This window comes from Pimephales promelas, chromosome 3 (genome assembly GCF_988280905.1).
Source record: "Pimephales promelas chromosome 3, fPimPro1.hap1.1, whole genome shotgun sequence".
NCBI classification, from domain to species: Eukaryota; Metazoa; Chordata; class Actinopteri; order Cypriniformes; family Leuciscidae; genus Pimephales; species Pimephales promelas.
Genome location: NC_142771.1, coordinates 37,037,846 through 37,062,577, shown reverse-complemented (window position 1 = coordinate 37,062,577; position 24,732 = coordinate 37,037,846). Strand labels below are relative to the sequence as shown.

The window sequence follows — 24,732 nt, the reverse complement described above, 5'->3', positions numbered from 1 at the left end:
TAAAGGCTAACGTTAGCGATCAAAATATTAGCATAGCGTACATTAACGGCTCAAATCTTGTTATCTTTACAAATATTAAATGGACTATTCATATGTTGTATCGATGAGCTAAATTAGTTTTATTAAAAAATGAGTAGGCTACTACGATTCGCTAAATAAAATTGAAGATAGCCTCACGTTTTGGCTTCACATGTTCTTCACATGATTATCCGATATAATTTGATAGGAGGCGCTGTCTCGAAAAACGGGGGGTCTGAGAATGCGGGACTCTGGGTGCAGGGGGACTGTAGGTGCAGGTCTCCGAGTCTGCACTGCAGCTTCATGCTACGTGTGTGTGTGTGTGTGTGTGTGTGTGTGAAGAGGAAGCTGCTTTCCAGACACGCCTATTTTGCCACGTCACTCAAACACAGAAGCAGGAAACTATTTTAACTCTTCAGTTCAGAGAAAACGAAACTGAAGTATTGTTGAGCTGTTGTGTGTTTGTGTGTCTATATCAGTGCAGTAAAATGGCTGAAGCCAGATTTTCTCAGGATGAGTTCATGTGTTCAGTGTGTCTGGATCTCCTGAAGGATCCAGTGACTATCCACTGTGGACACAGTTACTGTAAGATCTGTATTACAGACTGCTGGGATCAGGAGGATGAGAAGAGCGTCTACAGCTGCCCTCAGTGCAGACAGACCTTCAGTCCAAGACCTGCTTTAGCTAAAAACACCATTCTGGCTGAACTGGTGGAGAAACTGAAGAAGACTAAACTTCCTGCTGACTGTTACGCTGGAGCTGGAGACGTGGAGTGTGACGTCTGTACTGGAAGAAAACACAAAGCCGTCAAGTCCTGTCTGGTGTGTCAGGAGTCTTACTGTCAAACTCATTTTGACCGTCATGAGGAACTTTTCTCTCGTAAACCACACAAAGTGATTGATGCCACTGGACGACTGCAGGACATGATCTGCCGTAAACATGATAAAGAGCTAGAAATGTTCTGTATCACTGATCAACAGTGCATCTGTGTGTGGTGTAAAGAGAGTGAACATAAAAACCACAACACTGTATCAACTGCAGCACAGAGGACAGAGAAACAGGTATGAACTGAGAGAGATTGATCACGCAGAAAAGAAAGTGTCTTTATTTACTCACTCATTTACTCATGTTGTCTCAAACCGGTTTGACTGAGTTTCTTCTGTAGATTGTAAAGATGAAGTTTTGAAGAATGTCTAAATATCAATTTTGGTCTATACATTAAAAGTCAATGGGGAACAAAAGTTTCAAGCTCCAAATAGGAGAAAAAGCATATAAGTAATCTAAAAAAAACAAATAAACTAGTGGGTAAAAAAGAAATATGATTAATTGTATTTGCATGCACTTACAGTATAGTGTTCTTCAAATTAAAAGTATATTTTAAAAAAATAAAACTGTACTTGGAGATAATATAAAATTAATGAAATGAAAGGCCACTTAAGTAAAGAAAGTACATTTTCATGACTTTCACTTTATAAATACACTTTGTAATGTCAAATTAAAAAAATACTTTAAAATACATTTTAACAATATTTACGTGACTCTTTTGTCGTGCTTTAAAGAAGTGCACTTATTTTGATGTGTTGACTAATATGTTAAGTACTTGATTATAATCACAACTGTTATTCACCATATTAAAGTTAATATATTTTTATATGTACAACTTCATTATTACAATATATTTTAGTTTATCATAAATGCTTGTCTCTACATGACAGTACACTTTAAATATATTTTTAAAAGCAATTATGAAATTACATTATTATGAAGAAATACTTAATAATTCCCTGTTATGTTCAGTTCAAATTTAAGTATATTCTTTTAAAGTATATTATTTACATGCACATGTTTAAAGGAATGCTACTTTTAAAAGTACTTATTTTTTTTAAAGGACCAATTTGGATTCACAAATCAAAATCAAATCATTGGTCAACTCATGTACGCAGAGCCCAAATCAAAGATGATGACGTCAATAACATCAAACTTCACTGATCTGTGGTTTGAACTACAGTGTAAACTTGCCATGCTAGATCTTTAACCCTTATTGTGTGACAGTAGTTGTAGGAGCCATTTCAATGTTTATGTCCAGGTTTGGCCATTAGGTGGCACTAGGGTTATGGCACATGAATTGGGGCTCATGTACTTAGGAGGTTAGCTGTAATCAAGGACAGGTGTGCCAGAGGGAAAAGGGCAAACTAGTTTTTGACCGCCACCGAGGCTGTGGTTGAATGTTTTGTTATGTGAAAGTGTTGGTGAAGATGGAATACTGTTCCGTTATGGAAAAGGAAATCCTTGTGTAAATCCAATAAATCTCTCACAACAGAGAAGAAAACCGAACTTTAAGCTTTGTTGCATTATTCAATCAAGCCAAATCGACCACGGTAAGCGCGTCAACTCTGTCACTGACTTACACATTGTTACCTGTAAGACAGCTGACTACATGTCTGGATCCTCTGGCTTCAGACCTGTTCCAATCCAACAAATATCTGGGGAATCCTTTTAGAAATATCAGCAGTGTCTCATTTTCAGAAGCAAGTACTACTTATGCTTCAGTTTTTTGTGTCTAGTGGAGTACAATATAGTATCTCTGCACAAGGAGTGTGGTGTTAAACTAAGTCGAGAGGCTTCTCGGCCTAGTAGGCCTCAGTTGGAAGAGGGCCTGGACATCAGCATTTGTGATAACATCTAACTACAACTATCAGCTTTCGTACATCTTGGTAAGATCATGCCTCCAAAGCAAACTAAAGCTGCAGCATCTGAGGATGAGTCTGTCGTCACCATGAGTGTCCTCTCTCAATTGCTGGAGCAGCAGAGAGAGTTTTATAAAGACATGCTAACTCAGCAACAAGATAACTTTAAATGTTTCATACAAGTGATTATGGATGGAACAAATAAGAGACTGGATGGTGTTTTACGTGATGTACAGGAGTTGAAGACAAGTCTGGAATTCACACAACTAACGATGGAGGAGATGAAATCAGGATACAAAGAAACTGAAGCCAAAATAAAATCTTTTGAAAACGACATAATGAAATTAAAATGTGGCATTGATGAAATGTTCACTAAATTTGACTACATGGAAAATCAACATAAAAGGAAAAATCTAGTCATAGATGGTATAATGGATGATAAGGAAGAGAGTTGGAGTGGTTTGGAGCAGAAGGTACAGCACATGTTCTCGAACAAGCTTGGACTGGATGGGAAGATTGAAATTGAGCGTGTCCAGAGGATGGGTCAGTACCAGGAGGGTGGAAGGCCCAGGAGAATTATGGTGAATCTGCTGCGGCTCAAAGATAAACAATGCATTCTTTCCTCTACTAAAAAGCTCAAGGGGACTAACATCTATATAAATGAAGATTTCTCTGGGGCTGTGCTTCAAAGAAGAAAGGAACTGTGGCCTAAGCTTAAAGCTGCGAGAGCCCAAGGTGAAAAGGCAATACTAAGGTATGATAAATTGGTAATTTTGCCTAAAGAGGTAAAGATTCGGGACTAAGATATGTTTGAAGGTAAAGAATTATGTGTTAATGTGTTTGTAACTGTGATCATTATATTACACAAATGTGTACAACCAAAACTGGTAAAGGTTTAGTTTTGGCACATTTAAACATTTGTGGTATAAGGAACAAAATACATGACATTTTTAATTTAGTGAATAAGTATTCAATCAATATATTAGCCGTATCTGAGACACATCTCGACAGTTCTATTCAAATCTCTGAATTAACAGTTAAAGGTTTTAATGTTTTTAGAAAGGATAGAAATAGATTTGGTGGTGGTGTGGCCATTTTTGTACAAAGCAACATTCCTTGTAGGTTAAAACAAAATTTATTATGTCATGACATTGAAGCCATATGGGTAGAAGTCCATGTACCTTATATGAAACCTGTGCTTGTGGGATGCTGTTACAGACCTCCTGATGCACATGTGGACTATCTAACATGTTTAGGCGAAATGCTTGATAAAGTCTCTGATGTCAATTGTGAACTATACTTATTGGGAGATATGAACATTGATTGGAATGATGACAGATGCTCAAAGAAAAAGAAACTACTTTCCTATATATGTGTCTGTAATTTACATCAAATTGTTAACGTGCCAACAAGAATTTTTAGCAATAGGGTGGGCATTACTACAGCGACATGTATTGACCACATTTACACTAATGTACCAGAGATGTGTTCTGATGTTGTGTCAACACCAGTAGGGTTTAGTGACCATAATCTCATTGCTGTCACTAGGAAAGCTAAAGTCCCTAAAGTTAAAGCTATCTGTGGTACTTATAAAAGGTTTTATAAAGTATTAGCTATTGAAAAGATTGTGGGAAAAGTAAAAAATGTTGATTGGAAAGATGTGTACAGTGGCCACAACCCTGAAGATTCTTTGGATGCTTTTATGAGTATGCTTTTGAGCATTGTTGATACATATGCACCCTTGAAAAATATGATAAAAAAATCTCATGCTGCAAGGTGGATTGATTCAGCATTAACAAATATGATGAAGCAAAGAGATGAAGCTAAAAAAGTGGCTGTGAAAACGAGATCATTGGAGGACAGATTAATATATTGTAAATTAAGGAACCAAGTTACAAAAATAAATAAAAGGAAAAAGAAAGAGTACTACAAAAATAGAATTGATAGTGTTAAGCATGATGGCAAAAAGCTTTGGCATATCCTAAATGAAATTATGGGTAGAAATAGAAATTCACCACCTTCTTTTGTAGAGTGCGACGGAGGTTTCATAACAGAATCTAAAGAAATTTCTGATTATTTTAATAATTATTTTATAAATAAAGTTAGTAATTTAAGGAAAGGTTTTAGAACACAAGATTTTAATTACTGTGATCTTATCAAAAATGAAATCATGGCTGATAAAATGTGTAATTTTAACTTTAATTGTGTGCAAACTGCAGAAGTGATGGCCCTGTTAAAGTCTCTTCCAACACATGGTAGTCCAGGCACAGACAATTTGGACAGTCTAGTATTGAATAAAACAGCTGAATATATAGCTGCTCCTTTGTGTCATATATTTAATCAGTGTATGGCGAGTGGGATTTATCCATCTCTGTGGAAGGAATCGAAAATTATTCCATTGATAAAAGACAATCGATTATCTTATAATGGACATAACTGTAGGCCTATAAGTATTTTGCCTGCAATCAGTAAAGTTATGGAAAGAATTATTCATACACAAATTTGTAATTATTTTCAGAATAATAATTTGATGACTATGTTTCAGCATGCATATAGAAAGGCACATTCCACCTGTACAGCGCTCACACAAATGACTGATGGATGGCTTAGAAGTATGGATAATTCTGAATTAGTTGGTGTGGTTATGTTGGATTTCAGCGCTGCTTTTGATGTAATAGACCATCATATTTTAATTGAGAAATTGAAGAGCTACGGCTTCTCTCCTTCTGCGGTTGCACTAATGAAAAGTTATCTTTCACATAGAACTCAGCGGGTTTTTTATAATGGTTCTTTATCTAATTACAAAGGTTTAGTCTGTGGTTTACCACAAGGAAGTTGTTTGGGTCCTCTTTTGTTTTCAGTCTTTATTAATGATTTGCCCTTAACTGTCAAAAAAGCATCAATGACAATGTTTGCAGATGACTCAACTGTTTACTATGCTTCAGACTCATGTGACAAACTTAATCATGTTCTGTCTATAGAATTGGATGCAGTGTATAAGTGGGTTAGTAGAAACAAATTAGCCTTAAATTTATCCAAAACTAAAAGTATGATCATTGGATCAAAACAAAAATTGAGGCTTGGATCGGAATTAAAGTTACAGATAGCCGGGCAAAGTATAGAACAGGTAGAAAAAGCTAAACTGTTGGGTGTGGTGATTGATAGTAGTCTTTCTTGGACGGAACACATAAATACTATTGTTAACCGAATGGGATGTGGCATTGCAGTAACAAAAAAATGTTGTAATTATGTGAATCAGAAAACTCTAAAAACAGTAACAGAGTCACTAATATTATGTCACTTGTCTTACTGCATTGAGGTGTGGTCCTCTGCATCTAAAAAGGATTTGACAAAATTTCAGGTTGTGCAAAATAAAGCGGCAAGACTTGTTCTGGGCTGCTCAATTAAAACAAGTAGAGAACAGATGTATTCTACTCTTTCATGGCTCACTTTAGACCAAAGAATAACAGTTACTTTAAGCACTATGATACATAAAACAACAACAATAAAAATGCCTATTTATCTATTTAATCAATTAGTGTATTGTAACTCAGTGCACAATCATAACACCAGAATGGCAAATAACGGTCACATAATGACCCCCTATCCAAAAACGAATTTTATGAAGAAAACTGTCCTGTATAGAGCTTGTGTCATCTGGAACAACATTCCCATTGAAGTTCGTCAGATTTGTAATAAGCTGTCATTTAAAAGAAGTCTAAGGTGCTATGTGTTGATGTAGGTTTTTATATTTTCTTTTTTCTTGATTATAATAATTGTAAATGTATTTTTCGCCTTGTCATGAATTGAAATTAGAAGATTGTATGTATGTACATGTGTATGTTTTTATATATGTATGTATATATATATGAAATGTGTATATGATAACTGTGATGATTGAAATGTTGTTGTTGTTGTAATGTAAATTTTTAGAATGGACCCCAGGAAGACTAGCTGACTGTACAGACTTTCAGCTAATGGGATCCTTACAAATAAACAAATAAACAAAACTATAGCCCACTTCAACCCTCTGCATAACCCTCGGCTGTTTTAAGCTTAGCGGTTACATAAAGTCAAAAACTACCTTTTATGAAGCGGGAAGATCGTCGCGTGTGGAGTTAGATGTCCACCGTTAAAGAAGACATGCGGAGTGGACGCTGGAAAGGGGACATCTGAAAGCTACTCATCGTGTATCTGCCCGGCTGTGTTACACATCGGAACCCGGCGAGAGGACAGGCTGAAACGGAGTCAGCGGGGAGATTACCCGCTCAGCCCAGCATCGGTGATGTGACGCGGCGGTGCTCAGCCAGCACGGAACCAATCTATTCAACTGTTTGAGGACAACGATAAACTTCTTTCATCATTCACCAATGTGAGGACATCGTGAAACGGTTCTTCATCTACAAGGCGCCCCACGTAAGGTATGTTGTAGCGCTACAAAGTAATTGAATGGCCATTCATGAGTTGTGTGCATACTATTATAATTACCCGGGCGTAAAAAATCCAATGCATTGGTAAAGAAAGAACTGAACGGTAACTTTGTATTGACAACAAATTACATTGACAATTGATTACGTGGTGACGTTTAAGTGCACTATGAGTTTACTTGAGAAAGACGTGTCAGCTGCTGAGGCGGTTGCGCAATCAGCTGAATGTAACAGTAAAGCAGATGGTCCGGGTGTGTTAAAAGAAAAGGAAAAATGTGTTGTAACATTAACTGCAAAGGCATTTGAACAAAAGCTGGAAAGACTGCAAAATGATAGGAAGGCTAAATTAAATAAGGCTTCTAAGCTAAGGGAGAAAATCAAAGAGCTTATGCAAATAAGTGATAAAGAAGGTGTACAATGTACAATGAGTGCTCTTGTTGATTTGTGTGATGATGCAAAATGTGTTCATGATTCCTTGCTGGTCATATTACCTGAGGGTGAAAGGGAAAAACATGATATTTGGTTCAAAGCAAAAATGATTTGCAATGATGAAATGCTGTCTGAGGTAAACCGCTGGTTAAATGCTATTCAATTAAAAAAAGGTAATAAAGGTAATGAATGTGGGGATGAAAAAGGTTCTCAAAAAGGTAAAAGGCATGAGCAGAATAATGATGATATCAGGCCAGAGGACAGTATCTCAAATGTTTCTAGCAAGCAATCAAGCAGGAGGAGTTCTCGTAGTGGAAAATCTACTAACTCTGCTAGAATAAAGGAAAAGGCAGAAAGAGCTGCACTGCTTGCTCAGGCTGCATCTTTAAAGGAACGGCATGCATTGGAGGAACAGGAGCAACAACTAAAAAGGAGAAGAGAGCAACTTGAGCTGGAAGCTATGCTAGCTGCCTCCAATGCCAAACTGGAAGTGCTGGCCTCTGCCTCTGACATCAGTACCACATCTAATGGAATGAGTTCTTATATGAGTAAAAGCAAAAGACCAGCAAATGTTACGGCGCTCAATCTTATGGCAAAGGAATACAGGCCTGTAAACCACCACCAAGCACAGCAGGGCCAGGATTGGGCATTGCCAATTGGCAATCCACAACCTACAGCTAGGCTAACACAGCAGTCTAGTCAACAAAGCCAGGCTGGGCTAAACCAAAGGATTGGTTCTCAAAAGGACGGTCATCATATTGTACCACCACAAAGTTTGGGACCCCACTCATTCAATGCTCAGCCAGTAGAGGAACAGCAGCGGGGGAACATCTGTTCCATAATGGAAAGGCAAAACGAAATAACTACTGCATTGGTCCAACAGCAGCGCTTCATGTTATTGCCTGCAAGAGAGATTCCCTTATTTGATGGGGATCCTCTTCAATATATTTCATTTATGCGAGCATTTGAGCAGGTAGTGGAGGATAAGGTTAGTCAAAGTGATTGTTTATATTACCTGGAACAATTCACGAGAGGACAGCCACGGGAATTGGTACGAAGCTGCCAGCACATGGCAGCTGATCTAGGTTATGTTAAAGCAAAGGAGCTGCTTAAACAACACTTTGGCAACGAGTATAAGGTTGCCTCTGCATATATGGAAAGGGTTTTTGCGTGGCCGTCTATAAGGGCAGAAGATGTCAATGCACTGCAGGCCTATTCACTTTTTCTGCGCTCATGCTGTAATGTCATGGAGAATATACAACATATGCAGGAGTTAGACATGACAAGCAACATGAGAACAGTCACGTCCAAGCTCCCATTCAAGCTGAGGGAGCAATGGAGGTCGGTGGCACATAACATAATGCATACATCTGACCGCAGAGCTCTGTTCAAGGATTTGGTGGCATTCATTGAGAAACATGTCCATATTCTGTCAGACCCTTTATTTGGCGATATTCGGGACTCAGCACCAGGTACAGGTGGTGCTAAGGTCATTGGGCTGAAGTCGCAGCCAGGCACAAGATTTAAAGGAAACAGTTTTGCCACCACTATTGCCCCTGTACATTCAGCAAGGGGCTTTGGAGAGAGAAAGACTGTCTTGCCAGAAAATGGTTCTACTATTAGATCAATTTGTGTGTGTTGTTCGCAAAGTCACTCTTTGGAGGAATGTCAACAGTTCAAAGGGAAGAAGCACCAGGATAAAATAAACTTTCTAAAGGAGAAAGAGCTTTGCTTTGGCTGTTTATGTGCTGGGCACATGAGTCGCAGTTGTGGAAAGCGTGCAACCTGTGGGATTTGCGGTCAAGCACATCCTAGTGTGCTTCATGTCGACAGGAGAGACAAAGCCAATGCATACATGGAGCGATCTAAGGAGCTTGTGAGACCCAACACCACAGCATCTAAAGAAGCCTGTGGCCGTGTAGGGGTCGGAAGTGATCGCTGCCTCCTTTCCATCTTGCCAGTCCAAGTCAAATCTATCAAAGGAGGCAGAGTAGTACAAACTTATGCATTTCTGGACCCCGGCAGTTCAGCCACTTTCTGTTCGGAACATCTCATGCAAAGGCTTGGGTTGTCTGGTAAACGAACACATTTTCTGTTACAGACCATGGGACAGGAAAAAGGCCCTTCAGTAGAAGACATCAAGTTCATGGAAATTATGGAAAATTCTGTAACACTGGCCGATGGTCATTACAGTTTGAAGCTGCCCTTTAAAAGGAACAATGTTTCTCTGCCCAACAACTTCTCGGTAGTAAAGCAAAGGTTGCTCGGGCTGAAAAGGAGGTTCCTTAATAACAAAGAGTTTTATGAGGAATACAAAATGAACCTCAACAGGGTGATCAGTCTGGGCTACGCAGAGCAAGTTCCAGATCAGCAGTTGGATCACAATAGTGGTAGGGTGTGGTATCTCCCGCACCATGGTGTATGTCAGCCCAAGAAGAGGAGTCTGCGGGTGGTGTTTGACTGTGGCGCGACCTTTAAGGGAACATCTTTGAACCAGCAGCTCTTGCAAGGTCCCAATTTGACCAGTACATTGCTTGGTGTCCTGCTCAGGTTTAGGCTGGAACCTGTAGCAGTTATGGGTGACATACAGGCAATGTTCCATCAGGTCAGAGTTGCAAAGGAGGATAGAGACTTCCTGCGCTTTGTATGGTGGCCAGAGGGAGATCTCAGCAAGGAGGTAGCTGAGTTTCGTATGACTGTCCATCTGTTCGGTGCTGTGTCCTCCCCGAGTTGTGCTAGCTTTGCTCTGAGAAAAACAGTAGCTGATAATCAATCTGAATTTCCAGCCAAAGTTCTTCAAACAGTAAAGGAGAACTTTTATGTGGATGATTGTTTGAAGAGCATGCCCTCTGATGAAGAAGCTGCCTTTATGGTCAAAAATTTAATTACTCTCTGTCAGGCAGGAGGATTCACTCTGATGAAATGGATTAGTAACAGTCGCACCACCCTGCAGACTATTCCAGAGGAATACAGAGCTAAAGATCTGACTGAACTGAATCTGGATAGAGACAAACTTCCTCTTGAGAGAGCTCTTGGCTTGCAATGGTGCGTTGAGAGTGATTCGTTCAAGTTCAAAATGGAGATCCAGCAGAGGCCAGTCACCAGGAGAGGAATGTTGTCAGTGGCTAGTTCGGTGTACGATCCTCTTGGCTTTGTTGCACCTGTGGTGTTGCCTGCCAAAATCATGCTACAAGAACTTTGCAGAAGAAATTATGGATGGGATGAGACTGTGCCACAAGACATCTTGCAACGGTGGTTCAGGTGGTTGGAGGAATTGGATATGCTGTCTGAGTTTAAGGTTGATCGGTGTATTAAGCCCAAGGGCTTTGGACAATCAAGACATGCTCAGCTGCATCACTTTGCAGATGCCAGTGAAACAGGATATGGTGCAGTCACATATCTCAGGATGCTGAATGAAGGAAATGATATTCATGTTGCATTCCTGATGGGCAAGGCCAGGGTTACACCTTTAAAGACTGTTACTATTCCTCGCCTGGAGCTGACTGCTGCTGTGCTTGCCATTCGTGTGGATCTGCTGTTGAAGGCTGAGCTGAGATTCCAGTTGCAGCAGTCCATTTTTTGGACCGACAGTACGTCTGTGTTGAAGTATATAAAAAACGAGGATAAACGTTTTCATACATTTGTGGCCAACAGGGTTTCGACTATAAGAGGAGCCACTAAAACTTCACAATGGCGATACATCAGTTCCAAGGAAAATCCAGCGGATGAGGCATCCAGAGGAGTGAGGGCTGGAGACTTTATTCATGGCCGTAGGTGGATAGAGGGTCCAAGTTTTTTGCGTAAACCAGAAGCTAACTGGACAACAAATGTGGTAGAGACTATCATGGAACCAGATGATCAGGAGGTCAAGAAGGAAGTCACAGTGAATGTTGTGGCTGTGGATGGCCTACCTGATGCCACAAACCGGTTATTGACTTACTTCTCAAGTTGGAGTAAGCTCAAGGTGGCAGTAGCCTGGTTACTTAAATGGAAAACCATCCTGTTGGAAAAATGCCGCAGGAGGAGGGAGGAGAAATCTGCTGTCGCTGGTAAGCAGACTACAGACAATAATGTGCCACGGAGGAGGCAAGGGTTAAAGGACAAGCCTGGAGGGCAAAATTTGTCCATAGATGACCTTATGGGAGCTGAGCTGGCTATCATTCGATACTGTCAGCAACAGAGATTTGGAGAGGAAATCGCCATGTTGTCAGCTGGGAAATCTACAGTGAGCAGGCGTAGTACAATCCATAGGTTGGATCCGCGCTTGGATGATGGGCTTCTCAGAGTTGGAGGGCGGCTGACTAAAGGTTCTTTGCCAGAGTCGATTAAACATCCAATAATCCTCGCCAAGGATCAAAATGTGGCCACTCTCATCCTCAAGCACATTCATCAGCAGCAGGGCCATAGTGGGCGGAATCACACGCTATCAACACTACGGAAGAAGTATTGGGTCACTAGCGCCAACTCCGCTGTAAGAAAGGTCATTGCAGAATGTTTCTGTTGCAAGAAATATAATGGAAAAATGCAGGAGCAAAAAATGGCAGATTTGCCAGAGGAAAGGATTCTTCCTGACAAACCACCATTTACTAACGTTGGCATTGATTATTTTGGCCCAATTACAGTGAGGAAAGGACGTGGTACAGACAAGCGCTATGGCGTGATACTAACCTGCTTGGCAAGCAGAGCAATCCATCTCGAAGTGGCTGACTCTTTGAACACTGATGCATGTATCAATGCTCTGCGACGTTTCATCTGTAGAAGGGGTCAAGTTTCTCATATTATATCTGATAATGGAACCAACTTTATAGGAGCAGAGCGAGAACTAAGAGAGGCTCTCACAGCTTTGGATCATGGAAAAATTCAGAGAGTTCTACGGCAAGGGGAGTTAAGTGGAGCTTTAATCCTCCAGCAGGTTCACATCATGGTGGAGTTTGGGAGCGTGTTATCCGCATGGTGAGAAGGATTTTAAGTTCAGTTCTTCAACAGCAGACCCTGAACGATGATGGGCTTCATACAGTTATGTGTGAAGCTGAAGCCATCCTAAATGATCGGCCTATCACCAAACTCTCAGATGATCCAAATGATTTGGAGCCACTTACTCCCAACCACATTCTTCTGATGAAAGGAAATCCATCATTGCCGCCAGGATTGTTTGAGCCACATGACTTGTATTTAAAAAGGAGATGGAAGCAAGTCCAGTATATTGCTGAACTTTTTTGGAAACGTTGGATACGGGAGTATTTACCTTTGCTGCAAGAGAGGCAAAAATGGAATGAAATCAGGAGAAACCTGAAGCCTGGAGATATTGTCGTTATTATGGATCCTACTGCCCCACGAGGTTCTTGGCCACTAGGAAGAGTGTTGGAAGCTTTCCAGGATAAAAAGGGATTCGTGCGTTCAGTGAGTCTACAAACAAAGTCAAGTGTCATTCAACGTCCTGTTACAAAGCTCTGCCTTTTGCTTGAGGCTGCAGGTTAAATGGGCAATTTTCAGTGTTAATGTGTGTGAACCCTTGTAACAAATGTTGGATAATATGTTAAGTCAGGTTGGTGATGGCTCCTTAATTTGGTTTGTTTTGAATTGTAATGTTTGTTAACCATTCCAATTGGGGGCCGGTGTTGTAGGAGCCATTTCAATGTTTATGTCCAGGTTTGGCCATTAGGTGGCACTAGGGTTATGGCACATGAATTGGGGCTCATCTACTTAGGAGGTTAGCTGTAATCAAGGACAGGTGTGCCAGAGGGAAAAGGGCAAACTAGTTTTTGACCGCCACCGAGGCTGTGGTTGAATGTTTTGTTATGTGAAAGTGTTGGTGAAGATGGAATACTGTTCCGTTATGGAAAAGGAAATCCTTGTGTAAATCCAATAAATCTCTCACAACAGAGAAGAAAACCGAACTTTAAGCTTTGTTGCATTATTCAATCAAGCCAAATCGACCACGGTAAGCGCGTCAACTATAGCCCACTTCAACCCTCTGCATAACCCTCGGCTGTTTTAAGCTTAGCGGTTACAGTAGTTTTATGTGTCATTTGCTGTCATTGGTTTGTCCTCCAGAAACAGCTGAAGGAGACGCAGATGAAGATCCGCCAGAGAATCCAGCAGAGACAGAAAGATCTTCATCAGCTGAGAGAGGATGTGGAGTCTCATAAGGTGAGTCTGGAGAAGAAGAGAAGTGTGAGACGTCTCAGTTTGGACTCGCTGAACTCACTGTGTGATTGTGATGTGTGTGTAACAGCGCTCTGCACACACAGCAGTGGAGGACAGTGAGAAGATCTTCACTGAGATCATCCGCTCCATTGAGAGAAGCCGCTCTGAGGCGACACAGCGGATCAGAGATCAGGAAAAGACTGCAGTGAGTCGAGCTGAAGGACGACTGGAGCGACTGGAGCAGGAGATCAATGATCTGAGGAGGAGAGACGCTGAGCTGGAGCAGCTTTCACACACACAAGATCACATCCAGTTCCTGCAGGTAACAGAGATCTAGGAGAACAGGATCATAGTGGACTTGAGCAAGAGACTCACAGAGAAACATTTGATGAGAGCAGAATGAGACCAACTTAAGCAGAGCAACAAAACACTCTAAAGTTCAGATATTTGCATTTGATACAAAAATGAAACTATTCTACATTCATTTAACTGCAAATAACATGCAATTAAGTTTCTGAAAACATTACATCCAATCTGCACTTATATATTTTAAAGTCTGTTATTTCTGTTATAAGTACGGTATTCTTTTTAAAAGTTTACTTTCTTTTTCACAAGGAGTGTAAGTGACAGATACTGGAGTTTGTGAAATGAATGTCATATAATGAATAGGGCTGGGTATCGATTCACATTTCAATTTCGATTCGATTTCGATTTTCGATTCTCGATTCGATTTTCGATTCCTGATTTGATTCTCGATTCAACTATAATGAAGATGTAATAAAAATCCTATATTTATAATTTATAAAAAAGAACAGTGGACATAAGTTTACTAGTGGTTAATTAATACAAGAAAATGAAGAGCCATAAACCTATATATAAAACACTTTTTATTTTAGGTACACTAAATGCATACAAAGACTAGACAGGATTTTGATGCAATATGCAAAAAAAGAGTCGCACAGTCGCACAGAACAGTCGCACAGAACAGTCGCACAGCTTGATCAAACAGTATCATGTTATTTTATGTTTAAGATAGATGAATATATAAATATTTATAAATTTTTTACATTGATCTTACCTAAATGTTAATGTATTTTTTTGTTAAGAGTTTATGTATGTATGCTTGATTTCAATCTTTGAATTAAATTGAAAAAAGTAGCACAAATAAATACAATAGAATAAAGACAAAAATTAAGAGACATTTTGGGGTAGTTTTTTGGGTATGTCAGATATAGGCTACTACAGAAACTGAATAAAGTAATCCAATGTAAACACTGGATAGTCTTTTTAGTCCAGACTGAATTAAATACAAAGGCTATTAATTCTGATTGCTTACAATTAATATTTTGTTGTTATGACAACAGAATTAATGACTGACACAAATGGCTGCGTTCACTTTAAGAACTAGTGCGCGAATCCATTACTGTTTCATTAACTTTCTGTCACACGCGTTTAATGCTAATTTAAGACATTACCGACTGTCTTTACGAGGTTACTCACCAAGACCAGAGTTTTGACATAATGTTGCGTGTTAAACTGTTAAAGCGATATAATCCAGGGATAAAACTTTTGTTTCTGGCGAGCTGTTTGTGAGGCGGATTTAGGCTGTGCACGCAGTGAAAGAAATCTCTGAGAGTGCGCGAGCACGGGATGGTTTAACATTGCTTGAGCAAATAAATTATAAATGTTAGTTACGATCATAGGTTACGATGCAATGCTGGCCCGATTGTGCAAGTGAATATTCCGTCATGTCCCGGCTCCTAAACGCGTGTGTATCGACAGCTGCAGCGCTTAGCGCTTGCCTAGTTCAGAGAAACGAGAAGATGCAGCACCGCGTCCGCGAGCCCTTTATATGGAAAAAATCGATTCGTGGCCGTTAAGAATCGATTTTGAATCGACCACATTTTAAAAAACGATTAATCGAAAAATCTATTTTTTTGCCCAGCCCTAATAATGAATATGAGAAGAAAGTTTCTGATTGTGAAAGTGCTGGATTGAAGCGAGTCACTGAAGAGAAGTCAAGTCTACAAGAGCCGCACAGATCTGATATAGTGCAGGTTATTGGCTGAAGTGTGGAGATGATGAGTTTTGATTTGTGTTTTCTGTAGAGTTTCCAGTCTCTCTCAGCTCCTCCTGAATCTACAGACGAACCCGACGTTCCCTTCGGTTCTCTCTCCTCTTTTGATGGCGTGAGAGAATCTGTCCGTCAGCTGAGAGACAAACTGGAGGATTTCTGCAAAGAGGAGATCAAGAAGATCTCAGACGGAGGTAAAGTCCTGCGCCTCCTTTATACACACGTGTGAGAAAGAGCCCAAATCTGAACATACAACAGTTTCTGAAATGTTCTTGTGATTTATAAAACATCCATAAACACAAATAATTTTCTTAAAATGCATCCCACTTTATAAATCACAGTTCATCTTTAATTCAAGTGCAACAACTCTACAGAACAGCCACAAACATCCCTTGATGGTTTAGAAGTAATATATACGAGTGTGACGTACTGTAGTGTAGGATTAAGTCCATTGGGATTTAGGATTGAATCCGATACGAGTGTTTTATATATGAGACGTCTGGAGATGAATCTGTTCTCAGAAATGAGTCCTACATCATCTAATATCAGATTAGAAACGTCTTAGAAATGAATGTATTTGATCTGTCATTTCTCTTCACACTGTTCATGTCTGTTTATTTCCACAGTCACTTTCACCAACATGAATCCCAAGACCAGGAACGACTTCCTACAATGTGAGTCGCTAGAAAACAAGCAGAAAAACTCACTGAGTGTGTTCATGTTCTTCCTGTAGAAGGAGAAATAAATCATGATAGAAGAGTTTTATAATTGATCATGTAAATGAGGATTTGCTCAGGATATCTGATCATCTGTACTGAGACACTGATGATACATTGAACATTGAGTCATGAAGAGTTCAGAGACATTAAAAGATCAGACAGATTCATAATTCCTGTTTCTGATGTGTTTTCTCTCCATCAGATTCCCATCAGCTCACTCTGGATCTGAACACAGTGAATAAACGCCTCAGTCTGTCTGAGAGGAACAGAGTTATTACTGTCACTGGCACACAGCAGCCGTATCCTGATCATCCAGACAGATTTGATCAGTGGCCTCAGGTGTTGTGTAGAGAGAGTGTGTGTGGACGCTGTTACTGGGAGATTGAGTGGAGTGGAGATAATGGTGTGTATATATCAGTGTCATATAAGAGCATCAGCAGGAAGGGATGGGGTTATGAGCGTGTGTTTGGATATAATGATCAATCCTGGAGTTTGTTCTGCTCTTCCTCCAGTTACACATTCAGACACAATAAGATAGAGACTGATCTCCCTGTAAAGTCCGTCAGCAGAAGAATAGGAGTGTGTGTGGATCACAGTGCAGGAACTCTGTCCTTCTACAGCGTCTCTGACACAATGAGCCTCATCCACACAGTCCAGACCACATTCACTCAGCCGCTCTATCCTGGGTTTGGGGTTGGTTATAAATCATCAGTGAAACTGTGTTGATGTTTCAGAATAAACTGTAGAGAGATTTTACCCATAATACTTTGAGCTATATGACAAATCAGTAACAGTGAGATATTACAGAGACTCTTATTTTAATTTTCATTAATATAGCTGAACGTCTGCTATTGAAATAACACGTCATAATAAATGTGTGTATAACAGTACTTGGTCCCATCTTATTTAGCATTTATATGTTGCCTCTGGCTCTGGGTGACATCATTCGTAAATTTGGGTTAGGGTTTCACTGTTATGCTGACGATACCCAGATCTATATCAGTATGCACCCTGATCCAAACCTTGCAGTTACAGCTCTCACCACTTGGATGGAGGAGATAAAAGTCTGGATGAATGACAACTTCCTTAAGCTGAATGAATCAAAGACAGAACTTCTATTTGTCGGTACTCCAGCGGGTTTACTTACATTTAACAATTCAAGTTTGATTACTGACTATGATTTTATCATTCCGTCCTCACAAGTGCGCAATCTTGGCGTTATCTTTGACCCAGAACTGATGTTCGATGCTCATATTAAAATGATATCAAAAACTGCATTCTTCCATCTTAGAAATATCTCCAGACTGCGATCGTCTCTATTGCTCTCAGATCCGTTTCCTCAAATGTAATGAGTTAGTTTAACTCATTGGATTTGGCTTTGTGTGTGATATTGTGAGCTAGCAGTAACTGCTAGTGCTCTGAGTTCATTTAAAGTTTGTCATTGAGTTAAACTGTTAAGTTTTACCGTTACTGGATCCATTCAGCCGATCTCCGGTTCTGGCGGTGCCACTTTTAGCATAGCTTAGCATACATCATTGAAGTGGACCATTAGCATTTCTCAGAAAAAAATGACCAAAGTGTTTCGATGTTTTTCATATTTAAAACTTGACTCTTCTGTAGTTACATCGTGCATTAAGACCGACGGAAAATGTAAAGTTGCGATTTTCTAGGCTGATATGACTAGGAACTATATTCTCATTCCTGCGTAATAATCAAGACACTTCACTGCCATACCATGAGTGCAGCAGGCGTAATGATATGACACAGCGCCTGAAAATAGTGCCCAGCTTCCAACGTGACCGGGACTCAGATTGAGGAATTAAAATCTGAGCTCAATCAGACAGAATCAGAGGAACAAAGGTTGCCTTTTGAAAACAAAATAAAAGAAGACCTGGATAAACTGCCAACCAAACTGAAACAAGGCAAATTAATAATGATATGATAAAGCCAGGTGCAAAATAATTTTTTTCAGTTTGTTTACAAGGCTTGGTGCTGAATCCTTTGGCAGTTTGTTAAAAACAGCATCAATGGGTCTATATTGTGGCAGACAACAGTCAGAGTTTAGTACATGCTACGTGCGGGGAATGGGAAACCAGAATCACAAGCACATCAGTGTTTTTATGACTGCCAATAGATTCAGCGCCAAACCTTGTAGCATTTCATTCACTAACTGGTTGTGATACCACATCACACATTGCAAGTCAAACCAAAAGTACATTGTGGAAAGTCTGGAAAATGTACCATCACTTGCTCAGCAACCTCAGAATTGGTGACTCATAAAACTGCATCGATGATCATAAGTGCTCCAAATGGCTTTAGGCGCAAGTAGACTGTGTGATTTAGTAGAGATTTTTCTTTCTAAGGTGTTATATGTTAATATTTTTCTTACACGAACGCACCGTTTCTCTCCAGAATGCCTTTATTACCCCCATAATACACACGAGTGAGTGAGCCACGCCAATTGTGCTGGTTATAAAAAAGACGGGTCCCTACAACTATCGAAGATTTTAAGGTGATCGTAAATCTGGTTTTGACCCAAGAGTACTATCGCTAACAGACTGAAACCGTTGCATGAGGTACTGAACAAATCCAGAAGTGGGAATGGACTAAGATGTGAAGATGTGAAGAATTTTTCAATGAGGTAAAATGAGCCTTAGCCCAGTCTGAAGCTCTCCCTCACTTCAACCCCGCTCTGCCCGCTCTGGCATGTGACGCATCACCCTATGGTGTCAGGGCTGTGATGTCACACACCAGGTGAGGAAAAACCCATCACTTTTGCATCACAAACTTTGAGCAAGGCAGAATGTAACTATGCCCAAACTGAACATGAGGTACTTGCTACTGTGTTTGGGCTGAAGACATTTCATCAATTCTTGTTTGGTAAAAGATTTACTCTTCTAACTGATCACAGACCTCTCACCTCCATCTTCGGCCCACATTCAGGTTTTCATTCAGGAGAAATCAGCTTACAGTTAAATCTGGATGTCTACTGTGGGGCTCAAGGATCATTATCTGACTATACTGAGACAACGAGTCCTGGAAGAACTTCTCCACACTGGATTTGTTCGGGTGAAGGCGATTGCTCATAGTTACCTTTGGTGGTGTGGACTCTAAGCAAAAGTGGACCAAAAATGTGTTGTGCTTGATGACAAAAGCTGAGAAATACCCCTCAACCAGCCCCGTAAAGCCCATAACACACCAAGCCGACGGTCGGCTGTTGGGCAGTTTTTGTGCGTCGGCCGACTAAGTTTCCTCGGTGTGTTTCGTGTTGTCGGCTGAAAATAGTCCTCGTCGGCTTTGTTTCGCCCGATTCGACATGTTGAATCGCCGTCGGGCCGTCGGGGAAAGAGAGATCTCTGATTGGCTGTTCGGCTTAGTGAAAGACTCCGTGCTCGAGAATAAAAGCAAAACAGCAGCAAGGCTGTTCTTAACGTCACGTCATCTTACCCGAGTGTTCAATTTCAATATTAACGTGAGCGGAGTGGAATAAAGAAAGCGTTTAGCAGGATTGACATTGAAAACGGTAAGCACGCGCTGCTTTGTTTACGGTGTGTGTATCTGCAGCCGGCAGCGTCGGTTTTCCTTTTTGAATCAGGAATATAGACTAATATAGGGGAGAGCAGGGCACAACATAACTCATTTTGGTTTGGCTCAATTAATTAAAAAATTATTAGGTTACTATATATATATATATATTTTACACAAGTAACATACATATCTGCTACAAATGAACACTTAAAGATTTTTTCTAGGACCAACCATTTTCTTACAGTTGGACTGAAAGTGACAGAAGTGCAAATGTTACAACTTACCCCATATGCGGGGTTAATTAACAGACAGAGGGGTTAGTTGTAACACTTGTGTGTAACACATAATTCAGTATTATTTTTAATAAATAAACAAGTGATCAAAACTAAATTTTAAACATTTTAAATTCCAACATTGTTTGTGAAAGTCCAACAAAGTTAAATTTATAAATAATACTCAAACCTGAAAAGTTGTGGCTCCCTGTTTTCATTTGATCATCATTGTACACTTGGCGGCTTGTTTGTAACACTGTGCTACAACTAACCCCGCTGTGTATTACATATTTTAACCCTATAGTCGCTAGGAATTGCTGACATGTTTCAAAACGGTGATATGTCCGAGCCAACAAGACAGTGATTAAGGCAATATAAAGTTAGATTTGGAAACATATACACCCAACTCAGAAACCGAAAAAAACCTATGATGAAAAAATGTACTTTCATGGTGTCAAAACACTCTTTGTCCAGTATCTTCACGAAATATTAGCAAAACTTTCCGCAAATTCGCGGGAGACCGTCTTCTGGCAGCAAGAGAAAAATAGCGTAAACACAACCTGCGTGTCCCTGAGAAACTACGTAAAAGGTCCGTGTTACATTTAGCCCCACGTTAGGTTGTGCCCCGCGCTCCCTTATGTGCAGAAATAGACAGTTGGCTCATTACACGCAGGTGCAGAACGCACATTATAGCTGACGGTCGCCTGTATTTCTCTCGGTCTGTTCAGGTGCAGCTTTTTACCCCGACGAGAGCGGACGAGAGACGACAGCACAGTCGGGTTTCATCAGCGCTAGTTCGTCGGTGTCAGCTTGGTGTGTTCTGGGCTTTACACCCCTCGCAATGGCCTGAGGAACTGTAGGTGAGAGTCCGTATTGAATTTGCAGGGCCATTGATTGGAAGACTATGTTTTTAGTTCTTCTAATGCCCACAGCAAATGGCCAGAGGTTGAGGTTATGAAATGCACATCATCAGTGAAAACTGTGGAAGCCCTTCATTAAATATTTGGTTGTTTTGGCCTGCCTACAGCAACTTGTCAGTGACAATGGGCCTCAGCTGGTCTCGAAGGAGTTTGAGGCTTTTATGACGGACAAGGGGATTCAACACATTCGATCAGCACCTTATCACCCGTCCACTAACGGTCTTGCTGAGCCGTTTGTCCAGACAATGAAGCAAGCTCGTAAGTTGACACAGGGAAAGGATACAGAAAACACCCCCCATGCAACCCACAAAGTGTCTACTGCCGCCGCTATGTTCAAAAGACAACTCTGCCCTCGTCTGGATTTGTTGAAACCACTGAAAACTAAACAGACTGTTCAAGTGCATCAACACCTTCAGATGGAACGATGTCTAAAACAAAACATCATTGTTTCAAACATGGAGACAAAGCGCTAGCTGGTAACTATGGCAAAGGTGTCATACGGCTACCAGTAGTAGTGACTGCACAAACAGATCCAGTGTCTCACACAGTTGAACTTGCTGATGATCATCTCATCTGGAAAAGGCATGTAGACCAGTCACTAGCTGCAAATTCATGTGACAACTCAGGAGAACAGGTGACGATAGACCCTTACCTGGAAATTGCTCCAGAATACCGTGATCTCCATCCATCCATCTTCTTCCGCTCATCCGGGGCTGGGTCGAGAGATGCCCAGACTTCCCTCTCCCTAGACACTTCCTCCAGCTCTTCTGGGGGGATACCGAGGCATTCCCAGGCCAGCCGGGAGACATAGTCTCTCCAGCGTGTTGTAGGTCTTCCCCGGGGCCTCCGCCCAGTGGGACGTGCCCGGAACACCTCCCCGGGGAGGCGTCCAGGAGGCATCCGGAACAGATGCTCGAGCCACCTCAGCTGCTCTCGAGGAGCAGCGGCTCTACTCTGAGCTCTACCTGAGTGACCGAGCTTCTCACCCTATGGGATCGCCCAGCCACCCTGCGGAGAAAGCGCATTTCGGCCGCCTGTATCCGGGATCTTGTCCTTTTGGTCATCACCCAAAGCTCATGACCATAGGTGAGAGTAGGAACGTAGATTGACCGGTAAATCGAGAGCTTTGCCTTACGGCTCAGCTCCTTCACCACAACAGACCGGTACATCGACCGCATTACTGCAGAAGCTGCACCGATCCGTCTGTCAATCTCCCGTTCCATCCTTCCCTCACTCGTGAACAAAACCCCAAGATACTTAAACTCCTCCACTTGAGGAAGGATTTCTCCACCAACCTGAAGTGATCAAGCCACCCTTTTCCGACTATGATTTAATGTGCTATTTGGAAAAAGCGAGAATTGAGGAAGAAGACACGGCACTGCGTTCATCTATCGAGTCCACCCAGCCAGTTCTTCAGACTCATTACTCCAGGAGAAGGCTAGTCCGGTGCTGGCGGCAGCCGCTTCTTGCTCCCACTCTCCCGGTCAGCCTGACTCGGGGTTACCTGCCGATCTAAACTGCGATATTATTATTTCAGCTTACTTTATTTTCAGGTGAACTGTCTTTGCACTGCTGACTAACCTGAATAAAATAGACAAGTTGTTGTCTACACTGGTTTGTCCAGCCTTTATTGAGCTCTGTTGGTTGAACATGATGATTTGCCGAATATAAAGGTGTAACTGTTTTTGCATTTTGTCAATTCATTTTTCTACTCTCTAAGGTTAATTATTATTTAAGTAATTTTTTTCTATTAAAAACTATAGGCACACTCAAATTTTCACTGGCCCACCCAAAATTAAATTTCTGCCTACGCCACTGTTATACGGTAGGGGACGCTATCACACATCTTCTGAAAGAGTACAGAATCTCCTGATCAAAACACAGGCAAAAAGTCAGAAACAAAAGAGAAAGCATGCATCTTGTAGCCTTTTAAAGACAAACGATATTTCTCAGATTAAAAATCTTCGTTTAAATTGTTACTTTTTTAATGAAACTTAACCACATTAAAAAAAAGGTTATGTTTTTTATCTTGATATGTTCAGATATTGAAACAACAAAATATTCTGGGGGCCATGAAAGTTTTGTGAAAATGCTCAAAACGCGGGCAGTTGCTGACACTTTTTTAAAGACTCTGGAGGGGAAAGGGTTAATGAGATCATCGTTTCTGGCTAAATAAATACATGATGCTAACTGGATGATCTGAATTATCAACTGTAGCCTACATTTTTTTTCGCTCTTTTTCATATCTTCACTCTGTCATTCATGAGCTCGGAACTCATATATTTTCGACTCCATTTGAAGGGCACTAAATATGGCAAGCCGTTTTAACATTTAATCATTTTAACCTACTAGTCTCTATTTTCATGCTACTAGTACTTATTTTTTAGATAATAGTATCTATTCCATTAAGTACAAGTACTTATTCATTAGCTACTAGTGCTTATTCTTTAGATACTACTGCATTTTCTTTAGATACTAGTGCTTATTCTTTAGGTACTAGTACCTTTTTAAAGATACTAGCACTTATTCATTAGATACTGGTCCTTATTTATTAGATACTAGTACATATTCATTAGATACTAGTACTTATTTATTAGATACTAGTACTTATTTATTAGTTACTAGTGCTTATTCATTAGATACTAGTACTTATTCATTAGATACTAGTACTTATTCATTAGATACTAGTACCTATTAAATAGACACTAGTACTTATTCATTAGATACTAGTACTTATTCATTAGATACTAGTACTTATTCAATAGATACTAGTACTTATTCATTAGATACTAGTACTTATTCAATAGATACTAGTACTTATTCATTAGATACTAGTACTGATTCAATAGATACTAGTACTTATTCATTAGCTTCTAGTACTTATTCAATAGATACTAGTACTTATTCATTAGATACTAGTACTTATTCATTAGATACTAATACCTATTAAATAGATACTAGCACTTATTCATTAGATACTAGTACTGATTCAATAGATACTAGTACTTATTCATTAGCTTCTAGTACTTATTCAATAGATACTAGTACTTATTCATTAGATACTAGTACTTATTTCGATAGTGACTAGTAGCTATTCTTTTGTGACTAGTAACAAATTTAATTTTTTGCCATTGACTTCTATGGGGATCTGTCATTCAGATATCAACTATTCAGTTCTGACTAGTATGTGTATGTATTCCAATTGTGACTAGTACATATACATTAGACACTAGTAGTTATTCATTAGGTACTAGTACTTATTTTTTAGATACTAGTACTTATTAAATAGATACTAGTACCTATTAAATAGATACTAGTACTTATTCATTAGATACTAGTACTTATTCAATAGATACTAGTACTTATTCATTAGATACTAGTACTCATTCAATAGATACTAGTACTCATTCATTAGATACTAGTACTTATTCAATAGATACTAGTACTTATTCATTAGGTACTAGTACTTATTCAATAGATACTAGTACTTATTCATTAGATACTAGTACTT

At 40.1% G+C, this 24,732-nt stretch overlaps 1 protein-coding gene across 2 annotated transcripts; it reads left to right on the top strand.

Annotated features, from left to right (window-relative positions):
• The first annotated feature begins 429 nt into the window (after positions 1 to 429).
• Positions 430 to 17,391, top strand: LOC120470726 (E3 ubiquitin-protein ligase TRIM16-like). 2 transcript variants are annotated; one of them, XM_089128837.1, is made up of 6 exons: positions 430 to 1,079; positions 13,616 to 13,711; positions 13,797 to 14,030; positions 15,817 to 15,976; positions 16,409 to 16,456; positions 16,704 to 17,391. In XM_089128837.1, exons 1-6 carry the CDS (start codon positions 507 to 509, stop codon positions 17,225 to 17,227), a joined length of 1,635 nt encoding a protein of 544 aa, XP_088984963.1. In that variant the 5' UTR covers positions 430 to 506; the 3' UTR covers positions 17,228 to 17,391. The 2 variants fall into 2 exon arrangements, with proteins under 2 accessions (XP_088984963.1, XP_088984962.1); XM_089128836.1 differs by lacking the exon at positions 16,409 to 16,456 and having other exon boundaries at positions 431 to 1,079.
• The last annotated feature ends 7,341 nt before the right edge of the window (positions 17,392 to 24,732 follow it).

What these genes read in the sequence shown, in the direction of transcription:
- LOC120470726 (XM_089128837.1), top strand. Translation starts at nt 507, where the DNA reads ATGGCTGAAGCCAGATTTTCTCAGGATGAGTTCATGTGTTCAGTGTGT. An exon ending in AGGATGTGGAGTCTCATAAG is followed by an intron (nt 13,712 to 13,796) that starts GTGAGTCTGGAG and finishes TGTGTGTAACAG; the next exon opens with CGCTCTGCACACACAGCAGT. An exon ending in ATCACATCCAGTTCCTGCAG is followed by an intron (nt 14,031 to 15,816) that starts GTAACAGAGATC and finishes TGTTTTCTGTAG; the next exon opens with AGTTTCCAGTCTCTCTCAGC.